The sequence below is a fragment of the Sus scrofa genome, chromosome 9 (genome assembly GCF_054392235.1).
Source record: "Sus scrofa isolate SSC_HxYL_T2T_F1_AM1 chromosome 9, Sscrofa_HxYL_maternal_Yorkshire_Landrace_v2.0, whole genome shotgun sequence".
Lineage (NCBI taxonomy): Eukaryota > Metazoa > Chordata > Mammalia > Artiodactyla > Suidae > Sus > Sus scrofa.
The window spans coordinates 77,002,953-77,024,291 of NC_139391.1; the positions used below are offsets into that span (position 1 = coordinate 77,002,953).

General features: G+C 41.1%; 2 protein-coding genes across 3 annotated transcripts in view; one reads left to right on the plus strand and one right to left on the minus strand.

The window, feature by feature from the left end:
• The window catches only part of ANKIB1 (ankyrin repeat and IBR domain containing 1), a 160,318-nt gene extending 148,853 nt beyond the window's left edge, over positions 1–11,465 (plus strand). The window contains exons 21-22 of one of the 2 annotated variants that reach the window (XR_014815746.1): positions 411–579; positions 10,400–11,465. The gene's annotated coding sequence lies outside the window, so the exon portion shown is untranslated. Of the gene's footprint in view, positions 1–410; positions 2,195–10,399 lie in introns of those variants that run through there. The other variant, XM_084976961.1, reaches the window with a different exon arrangement.
• On the minus strand, positions 1,653–21,339 carry LOC146399994 (protein lifeguard 2-like). Its single transcript, XM_084976999.1, has 11 exons — positions 21,066–21,339; positions 20,799–20,924; positions 17,862–18,133; positions 14,522–14,600; positions 13,741–13,794; positions 13,010–13,100; positions 9,795–9,832; positions 9,620–9,707; positions 8,216–8,305; positions 6,617–6,664; positions 1,653–2,179 (listed from the first exon to the last, which is right to left on the minus strand). Coding segments are annotated over exons 2-11 (915 nt in total). The 5' UTR covers positions 20,801–20,924; positions 21,066–21,339; the 3' UTR covers positions 1,653–2,026.

Below are 21,339 nucleotides of genomic sequence, written 5' to 3' on the forward strand. Positions count from 1 at the left end.
CTTAACCCACTGAACAAGGCCAGGGATTGAACCTGCGTCCTCATGGATGCTAGTCAGGTTCGTTAACCACTGAGCCACGACGGGAACTCCCCAACATTTGTCTTGATAGTAATGTCAAATATATGCCACAGTATTTTGGCCGTTGGCATTCTTTGAGCCTGTGAATGCAAAGTGGCATACTGATTTTTAAAGGGTCACAGCTGTGTACTAGCCTTTGCCATGAGTAGTTTCACCAGGGTCCACTTGAGTTTAGATAGATTTGTTCAGTATACTATACCTAAAGCTGGATGAGAGGATATCTATTTGGGATAGCATAAAGAACAAAAGTTCCAAAGTGAACTATAGGCACCAAATTTGTGGGCATTATAGAAAACATAATCTTAATTTTTTACGGATTCTTTTTCTTTAAGCTTCCATTGCCCCATTATGGACATCTTGGGTTGATTTGCAAATGTGCTGCCCATCATTGGATTTGGGACCACTCCTGACAGATTTTCAAATCGTGGACTTTTCTCAAAAGACGAATTTCTATCGTTGAGAACAAATTAATCTACTCATTTGATAGACTGACCCTAAAAGGTATGTCTTGCTCAGAGTCCTTACTTAATGGAGAAATCAAAAGATTGTCCTAGAAACATTAGAATTTCTTTGAATAGAGTCACCACTGCTATGTGATGGCATATACAATAGACTCAAAGTGGCTGTGTGTGGTTGGGAGCATTACTAAGAAAACAGAAGTGTCTAATGTGGTATGAGAACAGTAGAAATTTCAGTGGAGTTCCCTGGGGGCACAGCAGGCTTAGGATCCTGCATTGTCACTATTGTGGTGAGGGTTCAATCTCTAGCCTGGGAACTTTCACATGCCTTGGGGACAACCCCCCCCAAAAAAAGAAAAATTCAATGAAGAAAGAAATTGGCCAGCATGTCCCTATCATGTGCAGGAAGGTTGTTTTGATGCCAAAAGAATATGCAAAACCTCAGACTTCCCAGCTGAATGTGCTTTTTGTATGAAATTAACTCAACATTACTTTTGGCAGGTGTACACATGGTGATGTTAAGATATCCCAACCCAGGAGCTTGAGAGGGTTCTCCCAGACTTTTTTGCTGGGTGGCTTTAAACATCTCTTTCTTGTCTATTTGCTCACATTTCAGAGGTTACCCCCATCTTCAGGACTTTGCTGATAGTTATAGATCATAAACAGTGATAAACCACTTAAGTAGTGGATATACAGTTAATCTGAAACAGGTAATCACCATCACATGTAAGTGACTGTAGTCCCTATACTTAAATCCATATGTCTCACCTGAGATCTGCATGTTCAGTTAAATCTAAAAATAAAGCTCTATCATAAGGAAATCTAGAGAGACCAGAAAAGTCTAATGTCCCCATCCGGCCCCCTGCACAATCCATCCATGCTGGAAATGGCCCCTTCTTCTCTTCATGCCAGACACTGAAATGATTCTGACTCAGAACACTATCCTGGGAGCAAATAGATAGTTTGAGATAGAAACAAAGCGCTCTCTCGAGATAGAATTTACTTCTCCAGTCTGACTCTGGAATCCAAGAGAAAAGCAGAATTCTTTGGTTTATCTTAAAGTCAGATGTCAAAATACTTCCACAGAATGCTCAAATCAAGAGAAGAGAATAAATATGGTTTCTGTAATCAATTTTATTCATGTTATTCATGTAGAGAGTTGTTGTTTACAGCTTTACATTGTGCCTGGAAAACTTTGACAAAGTAATGGGCCTCTTACAAATGTAAGTATGTAATTATGTACTCATCTTTTGAATTTATAAAAATCAGAAGTGTCTGCCAGAAAGTTTGACAGTGTGACAATGGAACTAAAAATGTATAACAGCTACCACTACCATCTACTGAATGCATGCTTTCATTTGACAAATTGTAAAGTAATTATTTTAAAATTCATTTTAAAATATAAGGGCTCATGGAGTGGTAACCTCTGCATGTCTTCACAGACGTCCCTCCTTCCCTCTTTTCAGCACAAGCCAGCCTTGGCCATATAACTACCGTCCCAGTCCAATCAGTTGCAAAATAAAAAGGAAAAGGTTGATTATGTCCATGTAGATGTTCAGGGCAGCAAAAACATACTCTTCAGGGTCCAGGTCAGAATGATGATGGCGCCCTCCCACCATCAGCTGCACATCCATCACCAAGTACTTAAAGAAAAGAAAGTTAAGTTGTACATTTCCATAAAATAAGCATCCAGAAATTATCTAGAAGAATTATTTTAGCATCAGTAAATATATTGCAGAGAATAAATCTGTGGCTATATATATTATTTATATATTTGTATTTATGTATATATAATATAGATAGCCTCACATATATATATTATTCTTACAGCCTCAGTCATTCATGATGTCCCCAAATTTGTGCTCTGTCTGTTAAAGCAAGTGCCTTGTTCTCCTGAAGCCAGTGGGACCAAATCTGTGAGCCTTCTTCTCCTTTCAAGTCAAGAAACCTTTAGTCAATGATGTGACCAAGTGGACAGATTAGACACAAAAAACTTGAAACTACAAAATGCCCTGTGTTTTGTGATCTTCCCATGTGTTCTCACTGAACAAAGACAGAAAGAAAGATGATTTCCCAATATTTAGATTCACCCACGGCAAGAATTCTGAACTCTTGGCGCTTTGGGTAATACATTTTTCAACAGTTGACACTGGAGACAGCTTTGTGATGACATCAGTATTTTCAAAGTAGAATAAAGAAAAGATTCATATTTGCTTAAATAACCCCCCAAATAAACATTTTAGCTCAGCTGTGGTAGGTAAAATTATAAACTTCTAAAATATCAAGAGAAAATGTCAGAGAGCCCTCTCTTTTGTTTGTACACTGAGCAAAAACAGGCAGCACAAGTACATTCGAGGGAGGAAAAGAAAACAGGTGGCTCCTCGGTTCTTTACCTCCAGGCTGTAGACAAAAATCTAGTGCTGTGAGGCAGAGCCCCATCAGACAGGTCAACTCTGGCATTACAGAGAATTCTTGGGGTTTTAAGGATTCTTTAAAACAATCCATTTTAGAATAACATCCACTACAGTGAAACCTATCCCAAGTAATTCAGGTGTCAGCCTTCCCTGGGCCCCGATTTCCATGCAGTCTTATAAGAATGAGGAGGGAAGGAGAGGAACAGGAGAAAAAGAACTGGGCACCTTCTGGGTAGCTTCGTATCATCTCATGTAATAAGGGAATGACCCAGTTGAGGCAGATGAGATGAACAAGCTTCCAAGAAGAGAAGATCACACTGTAGCAAGGGGCAGGGAAGGGAGTCAAACCCGAGGCTGGTGGTTGCCAAAGCAGCTGCCTCACCTGGACCACTGATTCCCTTACCACTTGGCCTCCCCTCTTTCTATGTCTGAGTCCAGCAACTTTGTGAAGAGAAAAGCTAGGAGGACCAACCAATAGTTTGCCAAGGATTATTCTGTGTTGTCAGAAACTCCTCAGTCCCAGGCAAACCAGGACAGTTGGTCATCCCTAAAAAAAGGTCCCCAGCCACTGAGCTTCCAGCCTTGCTCCTAGCTTCCACCGAACTCTCCTGAGGGTGATGATTTTTAATATAATCCTTTAAGAAGGAGCAACTTTTTGAAAGAGGGAGGGAGGGAGGGGAAGCAAGGAAGGAAGGATGAATAGCACAAGAGGCAGGAGGAACACAGATCACAGATGACCATCTTCAAGGTAGGCCAGGGTCTTCATGCCAACATACCCATACTAGGGGATAGGGCCCCACTCCAAGAAGTCACATCCATGTCCCCTCTGCTCTTTTCCATCATGACTGTCCCAGTGTCAGCCTCAGCCCAGGCAGCATATGGTACTGCATGTAAATGGCTTCTTTTTGTTTGCTTTTTTTAAATTGAGGTATAGTTGATTTACACTGTTGTGTTGGTTTCAGGTGTGCAGCAGAGTGATTCAGTTACATATGTGTATATGTATGTATTCTTTTCCATGATAGTTTATTACAGAATGTTGACTGTAGATCCCTGTGCTATACAGTAGAACCTTGTTTATCATTTTATATAGTTTACTAATCCCAAAGTCCTACCAAAAAAAAAAGAAACAGAAGAAGAAAAAAGAGCAAATCTTGAAGATTTCCCAATAGGATCAGGAACAATAAAGCAATTATAGCAAGATTGTAGGATACAACATTAGCATCCAAAAAATTAAATACTTAGTCGTAAATCCAAAATATGAATAAGAACTATATTAGAAAGACTGTAAAGCTCTGATGAATGAGATCAAGGAAGAACCAAGTAAATGGAGAGGTAGTCCATCTTCATGGATAGGAACATATTGCCAAAATATTGGTTCTTCTCAACTTGATCTATAGATTTAATGCAATCCCAATCACAGTCTCAGCAAGTTGGAGTTCCTACTGTGGTGCAACAGGACTGACAGTGTCTCTAGAGCCCTGGGATGCAAGTTCAGTCCTGCACAATGGATTTGATGCAGCTGCAACATGGGTCACAGATGTGGCTCGGATCTGATCCCTGGCCCAGGAACTCCACATGCTGTGCCAAAAAAGAAAAAAAAAAAAGTCTCAGCAAGTTATCTTGTGGATATTGACAAACCAATGCTAGAGTTTATATGGAGAGACAAAAGACCCACAATAGCCAATATAATATTGAAGAAGAACAAAGAAGATTGATCCTATAAGACTAAAAGATTTACTCTAAAGCTGCAATAATCTAAACAGTGTTGTATTGACTATAAAGACTAAACAAGCAAATCAACAGAGCAGAATAGAGAAACTAGAAATAGACCCACATAAATATAGTCAACTGATCTTTGACAAAAGAGCAAAAGCAATACAATGGAACAGACATAGTCTCAGCAACAAATGGTGCTGAAACAACTGGATATCTACATGCCAAAAAAAAAAAAAAATGAATCTAGATACAGATCTTACACCTTTAACAAAAATAACTCATAACAAATCATAACTTAAATGTAAAACATAAAATTCCTAGAAGATAACATAAGAGAAAACCTGGAAATCCTTGAGTATGGTGATAATTTTTTAGATATGACACCGAAAGTACAATCCATGAAAGAAATAATGGATAAGCTATACTTTGTTAAAATGAAAAATCCCTGCTCTCTGAAAGGCAATGCAAAGAGAATGATAATACAAGACACAGACTGGGAGAAAATATTTGCAAAAGACACATCTAATAAAGGACTGTCATCCTAAATAACAAAGAACTCTTAAAATTTAATGAGGAGTTCCTGCTGTGGCAGAGAGAGTTAAGGATCCATCCGGGGCAGCTTGGGCTCAATCTCTGGCCTGGTGCAGTGGGTTAAAGATCTGGTGTTGCCACAGCTGTGGTGTAGGTTGCAGCTACAGCTCAGAATCAATTCCTGGCCCAGGAACTTCCGTAGTGGTGGGAAAAGAAAAAAAAAAAAAAACTTAATAAGAAAACAACTTGATTACAAAATGGGCCAAAGAACTTGACACCTTACCAAAGAAGATATACAGATGGTAAATAAGCATATGAAAAGGTACTCTACATCATGTCATCGGGAAAATGCAAATTAAAATAACAATAAGATACCACTATACACCTATTAGAATGGCCAAAATCTGGAACACTGACAACACCAAATGCAGGTGAGGATGTGGAGAAACAGGAATTCTAATATTTTGCTAATGCGAAATGCAAAATACTGCAACTGCTTTGGAATACAATCTGGCAGTTTCTTACACAACTAGACAGACTCTTGCTCTATGGTCCAATGATCATGCTCCTTGGTATCTACCCAAGAAGTTGAAATCATATGTCCATGCAAAAGCCTGCACATGGGTGTTTATAGCAGCTTTATTCATAACTGCCAAAACTCCAGAGCAAACAAGATGCCCCTCAGTAGGTGAATGAATAAATTAATGGTGGTATATCCAGACAATGGAATATTATTCAACACTCAAGAAATGAGCTATCGAGCCATGAAAAGACATGGAGGAATCTTAAGTGCACATACTTAGTAAAAGAAAGCAACCTGAAAAGGCTATATACTGTATGATTCCTACCATATGAGATTTTGGAAAAGGCAAAACTTGGAAACAGTAAATAGATCAGTGGTTGCCAGGGGCTGGAGACAGGAGAGGAATCAATTGGTAAGCAAAGAGGATTTTTAGAGCATGAAAATACTTCGAATGATATTCTAGTGATATATACATGCCATTACACATTTGTCCAAACCCATAGAATGTACAACACCAAGAGTGAACCCTAACGTAAACAATGGACTTTGGGTGATAATGCTGTGTCAATGTAGGGTCATCAGTTGTGATGAATGTGCCACTTTGGTGGGGGGATATTGATCATGGGAGAGGCCATGCACGTGTGGAGGCTGGAGCATATGGGACATCTTTGTACCTTCCTTTCTGTTTTACTGTAAACTTAAAACTTAAGAACTATCTTTATTTAAAAAAATAAATAAAAAGAAGGAGTAAGAAGAGATAGAGGAAGAAGCAAGTCACCTGGATGGCTTTCTAGTGAATTACTGACTCCACTTGACTCCAGGCCTAGCAGAAGGGCTTAGGGCCCATCAATGCACATACCATACTCTTTGTCAAAGAAAGGGAGCAATAGACTTACGAGTGAGAAGACTATAGTTCCAAGTCCGGCATACAACAGATGCAACCACTGCAAAAAAAAACGGGAACAATACTGTGTTAAGAGCGAGATCTGAAACAATGCAGAGGTCACTTAGGTCACTGCTGTTAGATAAGGACTCAGTCTATGGTCATTCATAAAACTAAACCAATTTAGGGAGAGTTACTGGTTCTGTCTGAAGACCATTTAGCAAGTCCACTTGTTGCCACAGAAATTGATTCAGCAGTAGGACCAAGTTGGCCTTGGGGCTTTAGTCAAAGGGTCTCGGGCCCCAGGAAAGTCCTTAATGGACTTGGCTTCCAATAGGACCTCCACACAGTGGCTGCTTACACCAGATCCTGGGCCTAGACCCCGTGCTTCTGCCTCTTCACACCTGCTCCAGACTCAGACCACAGACGGTGTGACGTGGTGGAAAGAACATGGCCACAGAGTTACACAGACCTCACTCTGATCCCACACCTACCACTTACTCCCTGTGTGAGCTCAGATCAATTATTTCATTACTCTGTGCCTGTTCTCTTTTCTACAAAATAGATATGTTCTTTTCAGGAATGGTATGAGAATTAAATCTGATGCCTTGGGAGTTCCTGTTGTGGCACAGTGGAAACGAATCCAAACAGGAACCGTGAGGTTGCAGGTCCGACCCCCAGCCTCGCTCAGTGGATTAAGGATCCAGCATTGCCATGAGCTGTGGTGTAGGTCGCAGAGGCAGCTCAGATCCCCTAGCCTGGGAATCTCCATATACTGCGGGTGCAGCCCTAAAAAGCAAATAAATAAATAAGTAAATAAATAAATAAATAAATAAAATTTGATGCCTTTGTGAAAAACACATAGGCCTATGTCTGATATCTAGTAAGAAGGTAATGAATTTACTACATTAAAGCAAAAAAGGAAGGGAGGAAGGAAGAGAAAGAAGAATAAATGAAAGAAAAGGAAGGAAGTTAGGAAGGAAGGAAAGAAAGGAAGAAAGACAAGGAGAAAGGCTGGAATTGGAAAATAAGGAGGCTCCTCTGGACTGCTGTCAGAAAAGCCAGACAAGCCCATCTCTGCACCCTTTGCATCAGTCATCAGCACCACATAGAGAAGATGGAATCTGATCTGTACTGTGGGTAGGTCACCCCAAGATCCTTTCGGGTAAGGACAACTGTCCTCTAGGGTTGGAGCTCGGTCCTACGCCCAGATCTGCAATCAGTGGTCAGAGAGGCAGTGGCGTCACTGACCTCCAGCTACAGGCAGAGGCGTGTGACTGGCCAGGGCCCCACTGCAGTTTACTCCTCAGCCACGCTTCCCTCTGTCATTGTTGCAGACAGCAGGCCCTCCTGGGAGCCCTGGGACCTCCTGAGAGCCTTGTCAAAGCGTTGTCTCCCACCTCCTTTCCCTCTCCACCTGTGTCGTAGTTTGACACTTCTTCCAGCCTTCATCGTCCCCTCGGTTTTCTCTCACGGATATTTCTCCCATCAAAGTCCTTGCAAGTTTTGCCCACCTGGCGTCTGCTTCTCAGAGAATCCAGACTAACACAACCAGCACTTCACCCTTTATTTCTAACAATTCTCTGAGGTGTGCAAAGGAGGTCCCACTTACATATGATCGTATGAAGATTAAGAGAATTCCATAGATAATAAGCACGAAGAGTAAAACAAACAGCATTCCATTTAGCAAGGTGAAGTCCCACTGAGGAAACAGAAACAACACAAAACAACTCTATTATCATCCCCAAGAGATTTCAAGATGTTTAGAGATGCATCTTGTACCCCACAGACAGAAACTGGCCCATTTCCTAATAATTAACTGTGCCTAATTCCAAGAACATGGAAATCCATTAGCCCCAACCATTGAAAAATGATATATAAATAAGAGTTGTATTGCTTCTGGTTGGAGAAAGGGAAAGAAAATGGATGAAAGAACAAAAGCCACAAACTGATAAATTAGGTAATAGGCACATGAGGGTTCTTAAACTATTCTATTTTTGTACTTACATGAAATTTTCCCCTATAAAAAGGGTACACTGAATAAGTAGGGTGTAAATTTATATGTACAGCATGATCATAATCATATTTTTAAAAACATGTGCATAGGATACATTAATGGAATTTAAAAGACCAGGATGTTCACTGGATACCTTTTTCCCATTTGTATGTATACATTTTAACAAAAATACACTAATCTTTCAAAAATTACTGTTAATGATCCTTTTGTAATCTTAAAATGTATTAATACACTTTTTGGTTTTGGTTTTGCTTTTATAAATCAGTAACCAAATCAGCCTAGGGGAGATTGGAATTTTTTAAAGAAAGGGGAATCATCATTTTCTGGCCTGAAAAAGATTGGATTAGAAAACAAAAGATCCTCAAATCCAAGATATTTTGTTTTCCTAACTCATCTGTTTCTCCCTCTCGCTCCCTACCCTTGATACACCATGAGCATAATTGAAAGTACCAGGCCACTGAGTTTGGTTCTCAAGCCAGAAGCATCAGCAGCACCTGGGAAACATACATCATTGGCCCTGCCCCAGACCTTCCAAAGCAGCAGCTCCAGATGTGGAGTTCAGCAGTCTGTGTTACAGGCTGTCTAGGTGACTCTGATGCCTGCTAAGAAAGTCTGTCGAGAGCTGGGCTTTCAATACACATGGCTCCTTGAGCCCTGGAAATGTAGCTAGTCCAAATTGAGATGTGCTTTAAGTAAAAGCTATACATTGGATTTGAAAAAATGTAAAAGATCTCATTAATATTTTTGTTACACTGATTACATGTTGAAAGAACATTTCACGTATATTGGGTTAAATAAAATATATTTTTTAAATTAATTTCCCCTGTTTCCTTTTACTTTTTTTTTTAACGTGGTTCCTAGGAAAACTGGAAGCTGAGGGTCCCCATGGAGGTGAGGCCCACAGGAAGCAGAGAGCCAGAGGGAAGAGGGAGCAGAGTGGGTCAGGAGAGCCAAAGGAACATATTCTCTTACAATAGAAATCTGCTCAATGATACGTACTTTTGTTTGAAGAGCAAATAAAGTGAGCGATAAAGTCACCAGAGCGGTTGCTGCTGTTGCCCATAGTACCTCCTCAGCATTATAGAAACTAAAACCAGAGACTGTGATTACTGTTCACATAACGTCCAAAGAAAGCACACACACACACACACAAAAATGTGTATCAAAGACTTACACTGATACGGTTCCTAGCAGCAAGCCTTGAAGAACTGTCTAAAAACAAAATTCACAAGAAATCAGAAGCCTGATTCCCAAGAATCCAGAGGAGGTGATTTAAGGTGTGTGAGCCTCAGCAGGGTCTAGGGAGCAAGTGGCACATGCATGATTCAAGTGCACAAAGCTACAGGCTACTGAATATTCGAAATAAGCAGTGGAACAAATCATTTCCTTAACTTTCTCCCTAAGACCGACAAGAAAAAATTCTTTGGCGTTCTCTTTTGGTGCAGCAGGTTAAGGATCCAGCATTATCACTGCAGCATCTTGGGTCGGTGCTGTGACTGGGTTTCAGTCCCCGGCCTGGGAACTTCCACATGTCATGGGCGCAACCAAAAAGGAAAGAAAAAAATTATTTTATGAGTAAAAATTTCTTAGAATACAATTTAATGAGCCAAATCTCTATCAATTAGGAATATGGAAACAAGGTAAAGTATATCTGTAGACCACACTGTCATTAATCAAGTGGGGCCATCCACACAGAGTCTCAACATTTTATCAGAGCAGGACATGCTATTTCTTGCTAAGGCTTCACCCTGTTTCAGTACTGATCATTCATTCCCACAGCGCTTGGGTGAAAATAAAATACTTCAAATCGCAGACTTGGGATGACGATTGAGACCTCAGTAGCAGAGGATGGAGGCTGCAGAGCATATGGAGTTACATGGTAGGTTCCAATCCAGGGCTCTGTGGGGCTGTATTGGGGCTGGGGGGGTTCCCATGGTCCAAATGGAGCAGGGATGGGGCAGGTGTGGAAGAGAGGCAGGGACTGAGAGCTAGAGAATGAGACCAAAAAGGCAATGAGGATGTGCCCAGGCCCACAGTCAAGCTCCAGGACAGCCCTCAGGCCAGGGAGAGCCACAATCAGCAGCTGCCGCAGGGCCTGAGGACATTCGCCAGCTCATAGGACGGTCTGGTCCATGGCAAGAGCCAAGAAAGAAACCTCTAGGCTCTGGGAGTAAAAATGAGGACACATCCTATCACGGTGCTAGGACTGCTAGGTGGGCTTTGAAAAGCTGGCCAGCAATGTGCAGGAACGGAGACTGAAAAAGCGCTGGAATCGCAAGAGTCCTGGATTGTCTCTCCGGATTTCCCAAACCCAGCGGGAACTACCTGATTCTCTTCTTTGTTCAGCGTGCCAAAGTAAGTTGCCTTTATTTCCATTATAGGGTTTTGGGTTTTCTTTTTTTAATCTTCTTAGGGCCACATCCCCAGCATATGGAGGTTCCCAGGCTAGGGGTTGAATCAGCTGTAGCCACAGCCACAGCAAAACCAGATCTGAGCCTTGTCAGCAACCTACACCACAGCTCATGGCAATGCCAGATCCTTAACCCACTGAGTGAGGCCAGGGATCGAACCTGCATCCTCATGGATACTAGTCAGATCTGTTAACCGCTGAGCCACGATGGGAACTCCTCCATTATATGTTGTTTAAAAAGTGCATCTCTTCCATGCACACGTGACATTTTACTAATACGCTTGCTTCTAAACTTCCCTTTTATAGTATTTCTTCTCTTAAGCTGTTACCTGCTTAGGGGTAAACAGCAAAACCTCAGAGATGAGAGGGTCCTTTGAGGCCAATAACTGATACCCTCTTGTCATAAACATTAAAATAAAAAATAAAAATAAAAAATTCAAAAATTTCTGGAAAAATACCCCTCTCCACCCCCCTGTCTCTGCCCCAGGATTCTCAGTACCTTTCTATGTGTGACTTTTAGCCCCCACCCCTCCTGAACGTGGTCTCTCTTTTATTTTTGTTTGTTTGTTTGTTTTTGTTTTTTGTTTTTTGGTTTTTTTTTTTGTCTTTTTGCCATTTCTTGGGCCCCTCCTGCGGCATATGGAGGTTCCCAGGCTAGGGGTCCAATCGGAGCTGTAGCCATAGGCCTACACCAGAGCCACAGCAACGCGGGATCCGAGCCGCGTCTGCAACCTACACCACAGCTCACGGCAACGCCGGATCCTTAACCCACTGAGCAAGGGCAGGAACCGAACCCGCAACCTCATGGTTCCTAGTTGGATTCATTAACCACTGCGCCACGACGGGAATTCCTGGTCTCTCTTATAAGTGCAAGAAATGGGACCTGGGCAATGAGCAGGGTATCCACACTAGCTAAGAAAGGCCCCTCAGGCTCTGAAAGCTTAAAAAATGCCCCCACTTTGGGCATCAGAGAGCCAGTCATCCCCAGCGTTGAGAGAAAGCTGGAACATACAAATCATACTGGATGCTGCATGGGGTGCACATGGAGACTCTCATCCTCGGCCATGTGTCCTTACTCACTTTGACCACTAGGAGGCGCAAATCCAAATATAGGCTGATTGCACTCAAATGCTAGGGACTTAGCATTTTGTGCCCTAATCTCGCTTCTGGTTTTATTTTCATGTCCTTATTTTTCCTTCTATCATATTTCATAACTAATTTATCTTTCCTCTTATATTGTGCATATTTTTATAAGCTACCTCAACTCTGATACAGAGCGAGGTCAGGAACAAATCAACTGGTAAGTAAACCTTCCCGTGGAAAGGTGGTGAGCAGTTCGTGTGAGCCCTCGAAAAAAATCTGACTTTCTTTCCCATGCCCTGACTCATGCTGAGACCATTCTGGCTTTTCCCAAAGGGAGCAGATGCTTACAGTCAGTGAGTTTCAGGGACTCCACTGCCTTCGGGAGGCAAGAGGGTTGGCCTGACTGGTATAAACATGAATAAACAGAAACCTCAATTTAAATAGGGTCAGGAGACTTGAAATAGAAATAAAATAAAATTTACAAAAATAAAGAAAATTACACATCTTGCACACAAGTTTGTGAACTAAACGTGGAACCCACACTCCATAACAAAATGTGTTTTTTGTGTCTGACAAAGGATGGTCGAGTTAACTCTTCCTGAAAGGTAGCCCAGACTCAGCAGTGGGATCCCTATTGTGGCCTCTCTGGGGCAGGTTGGCTGTCACAGAGGGGTAGCCCAGGGTTCCCTTATTCTCTAGTTTAGTAAAAGGTTGTGGATTCCATCTCATAAGTAAGTTTATGACTTCAGAATTCATCCAAGAGAATGTCTTACAAATAAGTTCTATCTGTAATATTCCACAGGAAAATTTTCCACAATAAAAGGAAAGAACTTAATGATGTGATGAAAATATATTTCAGAGATGAACGACAACAGACGCTAACAAGGTTTACTTACAAATAATCCAAGGAGAATGTAATTCGCAGGCACCTGACGGCGGAGTTTCCCACAACAAGCAAGTACAATAAATACAACAAAAAATGCTGGCCTGGGGATAATTTAAAACCAGGTGTTATTTGCTTCCAGTGATTCTATCATATAATATATTATAGGTAGGTAGGTAGACAGTTAAATAAAGATGTATTATCTGATAATAAGTATTATAAAGTAAACAGTGTAGATTATCTTTACTTTTTTTTTGCTTTTAAAACTAATTTTTCTCATTGCTATCTACACACAGCTGGTGTGTTGTGGTTTTTTTAATTTTTAATTTTGAAATAACTATAGATCCACAGGAAGTTGCAAAGGAACAGAAGTCCTGCATACCCTTTAATCAGTTTTCCCCCATTTTACATATTTAAAGTAGAAAACCCAAACCAGTAATGTGACATTGGTACAGCCTTGTGTGTGCGTAATGCCGTCACAGACCTATGGTGCAAATCTCTGTGCAGATCCATGTAATTAGCACCACAGTCAAGATGGGGCAGTATCTCATCATTAAAATATCGTGCCATCCCTTCACAGTAACGCACACACAACCTGAACTCCCAGCGACCACTAACTGGCTTGTTTTCCACCTCTGTACTTTGTCATTTCAAGAATGTTATACTTTTACCTAATTTTTAATAGAGAACATCAATCAATACCTAGTAGAAAAACTACTTTTTATTTAAACCAATAATACTCACAAGATTGCATAGGTGAACCAGGGATTCTTGACCACCCAAACTCTTAAAGCTTTACTGGTTAAAAGAAAATAATTGATATAGTTTTACACAATAAGAAGTTTATTTTCGGAACGAGTGCAATATTTAAGTAGAAGTTAAAGAAACTCATGAGAAGACGGAGGGGACACCCTAAATTGTTGAAAATTTCAGATGTGAAATGAAACAATGAAACATAAAATTCTATTTTGCTTCCTTAAATAGATTCATAAAATAGTACAGTCCTAAGTTGTAAGTCAAATTTGGATAAATACAAATGTCCTAGTGAAGTTTTTATTTTAAAAACAGAGATTGATATGTATACAAATCAAAAGTAATCAAATTCTCATATATTTCTTTGTAAATATAGGTTTTCAAAGGATGGGTTTAAACAGTGATGGAGCATAGTCCCTGAAATAATTTCTGCATTTAACAGAGTTCCAAGCTTCAAGGTCTCCATAATCTCACCTTTTTTCCTTTATCCAGTATTATCTGTGCAAATAGCTCAGGGAAAATAAAAAAAGAAAATAGTGCCTAAAATAAGAGTGAGGGGGAAAGTTCTTGGCTTTGGAAGTTAAAATAAAATTCTGGAAATCTACCTAGCCCCTGGTCTAGGAGTTGCCTCAGAAAAACAAAGTATGGAAAAATTATATCCTATGAATGATTACGGAATAAAAGATAGCTGATCAAAATTAAATCAAGCTGATTCAGTGAGAACTAATGTAGACAAGTCACTCTTTAATTTACATCCATCATGAAGACTTACCAGAAAAGAAACACGCTGATGATTGCGCCAGTGATCAACAGCTGAACTGACAGCAGAAGGAATACTTTTACTATGAAAGCTGAGGAGACAGAAAACTTTATTTTTATGACACAATGTTTAAATGTAAGAATAATGTCATCATCAATTTTCAATATTTGATGCAAGTTTTCCTCTGAATTTTTGAGGACAGGGGAAGAGAGTACTAGTTTAGAGATGGACAGTGGAGTGACAATACAACTCTACAGAGCTCTTGGAAAATACTCAGTGTGGACTGTCAGAGGTGTTTCACCGGAGATTGCAGGCTTTATCCACAAAAGCCCCCCAATTTTAAAGACAAACTCAGGGATCTAATTCCTTATTATGCAAACCCCGTCCTCCTTAGGACTAAAAGTGATCTGAAAGTTTCCGGGTATTGCAGGCCCATCCATAGGGATCCAGCTATGCCCCTGCATAGATGGAGCCCAGCGATGCCCAGGGGCTGCTGATGGTGTGGGCATTTACCCCTCTGCAGACCGACCTGGGATGCAGGGAGTTTGCAGAGCCTCTTTGCTACTTTTCTCTCAAGGCTCCCTGCCTTTAAGCACTGCCTTGCCTCCTACTTGTGCAGAAACAGGATAGCCTGATGGATTTTAAGACAAAGGATTTCCAAGCAATGGGACACCAGAGCAGAGGGCAGAGTGTGTTGGCATCTCTGTTCGCCTACTTTCAGTTGACTAGGTTTTCCTGGAGCCCTCCAAATATGGCACTGGTGATGACTGTTGACTTTTTGTGGCCTTATCCCAATTTTAAAAGGGAAAAAAAAAAAGAATGCTGCTTAAAGTTGACTTAAAGGATTGTCAACTCTGTCAATATGACAATAAAGAAATAGGACTGAGCTTTCTTTTTTTTTTTTTGTCTTTTTTTTTTTTTTTGTCTTTTTTAGGGCCGCATCCATGGCATATGGAGGTTCCCAGGCTAGGTATCAAATCGGAGCTACAGCTGCCAGCCTAAACCACAGCCACAGCAACTCAGGATCTGAGCTGCGTCCTCGACCTACACCACAGCTCTCGGCAACCCTGGATCCTTAACCCACTGAGCGAGGCCAGGGATTGAACCCATGTCCTCACTGATGCTAGTCAGATTCATTTCTGCTGAGCCATGAGGAGAACTCCCAGGACTGAGCTTTCTTAATCAAAATGCCAGAACATATATACACAAATGTATATAAAAATAAACACCTAGGACTTCCCATTGTGGCTCAGCAGAAACGAACCCAACTAGTATCCATGAAGATTCAGGTTTAATCCCTCGCCCCTCTCAGAGGGTTAAGGATCTGGCATTGCTGTGAGCTGTGGGTAGGTCGCAGGAGCGGCTCGGATCCCGAGTTGCTGTGGCTGTGGTGCAGGCCAGTGGCTATAGCTCTGATTAGACCCCTAGCCTGGGAACCTCCATATGCCATATGTGTGGCCCTGAAAAGCAAAATAAAATAAAAATAAACACCTAGTTAACATTAAATTCAATCTAGTCTGTATCAGGGATTGTGAGAGAATAAATACTAAATGTGGTTCAGCCTCATAAGACTAGACATATAGATCAATGAAATGGAATTGAGAGCCCCAAAATAATCCCTTATATTTGTGGTCAACTGATTTCTTACAAGTGTACTAGAACAACTCAATGGAGAACGATGAGACTTTTCAACAAATGGTGCTGTGACAACTGCACATATACATACAAAAGGATGAATTTGGACTCCTTCCTTATATATACACAAAAATTAATCAATTAGTTAAAATGGATCGTAGATATACATAAGAAATACAATTATTGGAAAAACATAAATTTAAATCTTTATGAGCATGCATGAGGCAATAACTTTGTAGATATGACTCTTAAAACACAAGCAAAGGAAAAATCCCAAATAAATTAGATTTCTTCAAAAGTAAATGCTTTGTACTTCAAATAACACCATCAAGAAAGTGAAAGAAAATCCACAAGCTAGAAGAAAATGTTTGCACATCATGTATCTAAAAAGGGATCTAGTACATAAAGAATGCTTTCAATCCAATAAGAAGAAGACAAATAAGAATTTAAAATGGGCAAAGTGGAATTCCTGTCGTGGCTCAGCAGAAACGAATCTGACTAATATCCATGAGGATGCAGGTTTGATGCCTGTCCTTGCTCAGTGGGTTAAGGATCTGGCATTGCCATGAGCTGTGGTGTAGGTCTCAAACCAAGCTCAGATCTGATGTTGCTGTAGCTGTGGCTTAGGTCAGCAGCTGTAGCTCCAAGTCAACCCCTAGCCTGGGAATCTCCATATGCCGCAGGTGCGGCCCTGGGGAAAAAAAAAAATGGGCAAATCCCTGGAAGTTCCCCTTAGTGCAGTAGGTTAGGGACCTGGCATTGCCAAAACTGTGACACCAGTCTCAGTTGCAGTGCAGGTTTGATCCCTGGCCCCAAACTTCCACATGCCACGGGTATAGCCAAATAAATAAATAAAATGGTCAAAGCCTATGTAGTGCGGTCCCACAAAGACAATGGGCTTGGCCACATGACAGTGTTGGCTAGTGAGACAATAACATGTGTGACACACGCAGAGGCCTAATAAACCACTTACACCTTGGGGCTTGTCCACCTGGTATACTTCTTCTTGGGACCCAGCCCCATGCGATGAGAACCTCAAGCCACAAGGAGACAGCCAACAACAAACCCAAACTGCCAGCCCTGTCAGGAAGTCAAAATGGCCATTGCAACCTCTGCCACCCTAAAAGCTCCACCTTCCAGCCACAGAATGGAGGTTGAGGGCCACAGGGAGATGGCAGTGAGAGTCAAAGCTCACAGTCCACGTTCAAGTTGTCTGGGTCCTAAGAAGGCCTAAGCGTGGCAGAGTGGTTGCTAGGGACTGACAGCATTTGCTTTGGATTGCCTGTCTCCCAACTTCATATTTCACGAAAGAAAAAAAAAAATCCCATTCATTTAAACCACAGTTTTTCAGTCTTCTGTTGCTCACAGCTGAATGTATTGCTTACACAGAATTAATATGTAGGGCTCTGAATCAGTATTCTTGAAAACTTATGCCGATATCATCGGTATCACCTTGTATGTAGGTGAGAACTTTCTATATTCAGTGACTAATTCATATTTCCTAAGAAAGCCACAAGTTATTCACTGTAATATTATGAACTTTGGGGTACCTGGGACAACTTGGGGGCTGTCGGTTATTGCAGCACTACATCATGCCATGGTACAGCATGACTGGGCAAAACTAAAAGCAAAATTAAATCCTGAAATCCACTCTGTGGAAACATTTTAACAGTATATTTTCTCTTCTCTTCCCCAAAGGCCATGTCTTTATTCTCACCTCTTCGGATAGATGTGTCTGCAAATGGGCTGGATAAAGATGTACTACGCTCTGGGGTAGTCTCGTCCGAAATTTGTACCACATAGTTGTCACTTGGCTCACCAGACTTGGAGCGCGGATTCCCACGAGTTTTCTGTGGCCCAGATGAAGGTGAAGTTCCATAGGACCGATGAGACTTTTCCTGGTTCTTATCATCTATTGCCTTCCGAACCAGATGTTGATGATCTCCAGAACCAAAGTCTATTGGTTCACTGACCTCCAAATCTATCTTCCTGGAGGAGGAGAACTGTTATTCAAGTCCTTATGGTCATGTTCATACAACCTTAGCATCCTCATAACGTGAGATAATTTTTTCTTAATTTTAACTCCCTTGGCTTAGTACTTACCAAGTCAGTGCTCAATACTTATCTGTGGAAAGTGATCAGCAAACAATATGGGACTTATAGAGTAAAATAACTTGCATTCAATTATAAAATTAATATATTTATAAATTCATTCAGCAAGGAGTTAATAAGCTCCCTTTCATGTGGAGTTGCCTTCATCACCTTTGCCCTAAAAGAACTTACATTTTGGGAGAGAAGATAATCAAATAAGCAATAATATAAAAGGCAATGTAATCAGGGCCAGGAACTATGGAGGATGCTGTGAGGGTAACAGAGTCTGGAAGAAGATGCAGGAGGTAGGAGGGGTTATCAAAAAACTTCCAGAGAAAATGAGATTTAAGCCAAGGCTGGAAGAGAAAGGAGCTGGTCAGTGAAGAGTAGGGAATGGTTTTCCCAGGCAGAGGAATCAGCCTAGACCAGGACTGGAGGAGGCAGAAAGGGCAGGTTCCAGAAACTGAAAAAAGTTCATGTGGCTGGAGTAGGGAGTTGGAAGAGGGGAGCAGAGTGAGATTCGACAGGGGAGTCCTGGGAAGCAGGTCACTGAGATGCTGGCAAGCCAAGTTCATCCTGAAGGCCAAGGCTGAATAGTGGTCCCCCAAATATGACCACACCCTAAGCCCTGAACCTGTGAATATGTTACCATATGTGGCAAAAGGGGCATTGCAGATATAATTAAGGACTCTGAGTGGGAATGTGATTTGGGATTGTCTGGATGGGCCCAGTCGAATCACAAGTGTCCTTATGACCATACATATAAGAGGCAGCCTCCTCCTGTGCTGCTGGGAGGGCAACAGATAAATGAATCAATGGAGGAGTTCCTGTCATGGCTCAGTGGTTAATGAATCCAACTAGGAACCATGAGGTTGCAGGTTCGCTCCCTGGCCTTACTCAGTGGCTTAGGGATCCGTCATTGCCGTGAGCTGTGATGTGGGTCACAGATGTGGTTCAGATCCCGTGTTGCTGTGGCTCTGGTGTAGGCCGGTGGCTACGTCTCCGTTTGGACCCCTAGCCTGGGAACCTCCATATGCCGTGGGAAGCGGCCCTAGAAAAGACAAAAGGACAAAAAAAAAAAAAAAAGGATCAATGGAATGGAAGAGATTCAAGAAGTAGACTCATATATAAGAATTTAATATTTGATTAAGATGGCATTTCAAATTATTGTCTCATGGTGTTGGAACAATTAACTATGCTTGAAAAACAATATTTAATAGTCATTTCGCATCTTTTACAAAAATCCATTGCAGATGAATTAAGGATGTTATCCTAAATATTAATAGCCATAGAAGAAAATATCAATGAACAGTTCTGTAAGCCCTTGTGAGAATGATACGGTAAAAGAAATGCTTGACAGATTTAGGGTACATTAACACTTTGAATATCATCATAAATAAATATGAAATGCAAAATTCTGAAAATAAAATCTGCAATATTTACTGTAATGTAAAAAGAACTTTTTAACAAAAAAAAGATGAGCAACCCAATAGAAAGATGAGAAAGGAGCACAAATAAGGCAATTCATAAAAGAAATTTAAATAGTCAATAAACTTAGGAGACCACACTCCACAATAGTCAAAGAAATACAAATTAAACAAATTGTAAAGTGTCTTTTTATATATATATATATATGAGACTGGCACAAACTAAAAAGAGAATTCTCAGAGTTGCAAGGGTGTGGAGAAATGGATAAGTCAGGGCCACATATGACGTGCAGGGGGCCTGGCCACATTTCCCTCCATGGGCCCCATCTCCATAATAAAATATGAAGGAGTATATTTCATGGCTGCATTAGTACAAAAAATATAATCCAGGCTGGATTCATTGTCTATTATATATTCCTTATCATTATATTCATTTTTCTCCTGATTTTAAATTAAAAAGTTTTCATGACCCTTAAAATAGTTTGGGCCATAGGCATTGTACCTTCTGTGTCCACTGGCTAAGTCAGCTGTGAGTAACCCCACTGAAGTTTTCAGGTGTGTAAACACTTTGTGGTGAGTAATTTGTCAGCATCTATCAAAATTAAAAATGTGTATTACTTTTTTTTTTTTTTTGTCTTTTTGCCACTTCTTGAGCCGCTCCCACGGCATATGGAGGTTCCCAGGCTAGGGGTTGAATCAGAGCTGGAGCTGCCGGCTTATACCACAACCACAGCAACATGGGATCTGAGCCGCCTCTGCGACCTATACCACAGCTCACGGCAATGCCAGACCCTTAACCCACTGAGCAAGGCCAGGGATCTAACCCGCAACCTCATGGTTCCTAGTTGGATTCGTCAACCAATGAGCCACGATGGGAACTCCAAAACGTGTATTACTTTAGAGACAACAGTTCCATGTTTAGGAATTTATCGAATAAAAATACCTACAAAACTTGCAAGGCTACATGTCCACGGAAGTTCATTACATTATTCACTGTTACTGCAGAAAATTTAAAACAGGCTAACTATCCAACATCAGAGGAATAGATTATCTCTAACACAGCAGAGTTGGGGAATATGCTGAATTGTATGGATTTTTGTAGTAATCATTATTATTTATATTAAAAAGATATTTACATTTTGAAGAAAAAAAAATTTTCTTTTTTGATAAAATCTAGAACTCCTCCAAGGAACCTGTCTTCACACAAGCTGAGAAGGATTAAAACACGCTCAGACAAACAGGTGGTTTCTTTCCCAGCTGTCCTGCAAATCAGAAGGGGGAGAGGCAGCAAGATTTTCAAAGCACGCAAAACCAAAAACAAACATACAAAAATCAAAGACAGCTGAGTTTTCCTTATGAAACTACGGTTAACAGATGCCTGAATCACAACACGAGGCCTTCACCTGATCCTCAAAAAGCGTTCCCGGCTCCCAAGCCAGCAGTCATCCGAAGCACAGGTAGGCGTGGGTGCTGCAAAGCAAAGTTCTGAGCGACAGTTGGGGGAGTGACAGTTGGAAGATGGGGTGGGCCAGGGACCCTGCTGCTCCTCCTAGGAGAGGGGCTCTGAGTCGAGTCTGTCTGCCTCATAAGGGTTAATCATAGCCAGTGCCCTGGGCTTTGAGTCTCAGGAAGGCCTTTCCCTGCATCTCCAAACCAACTCCATGTCAGGCAGTATCC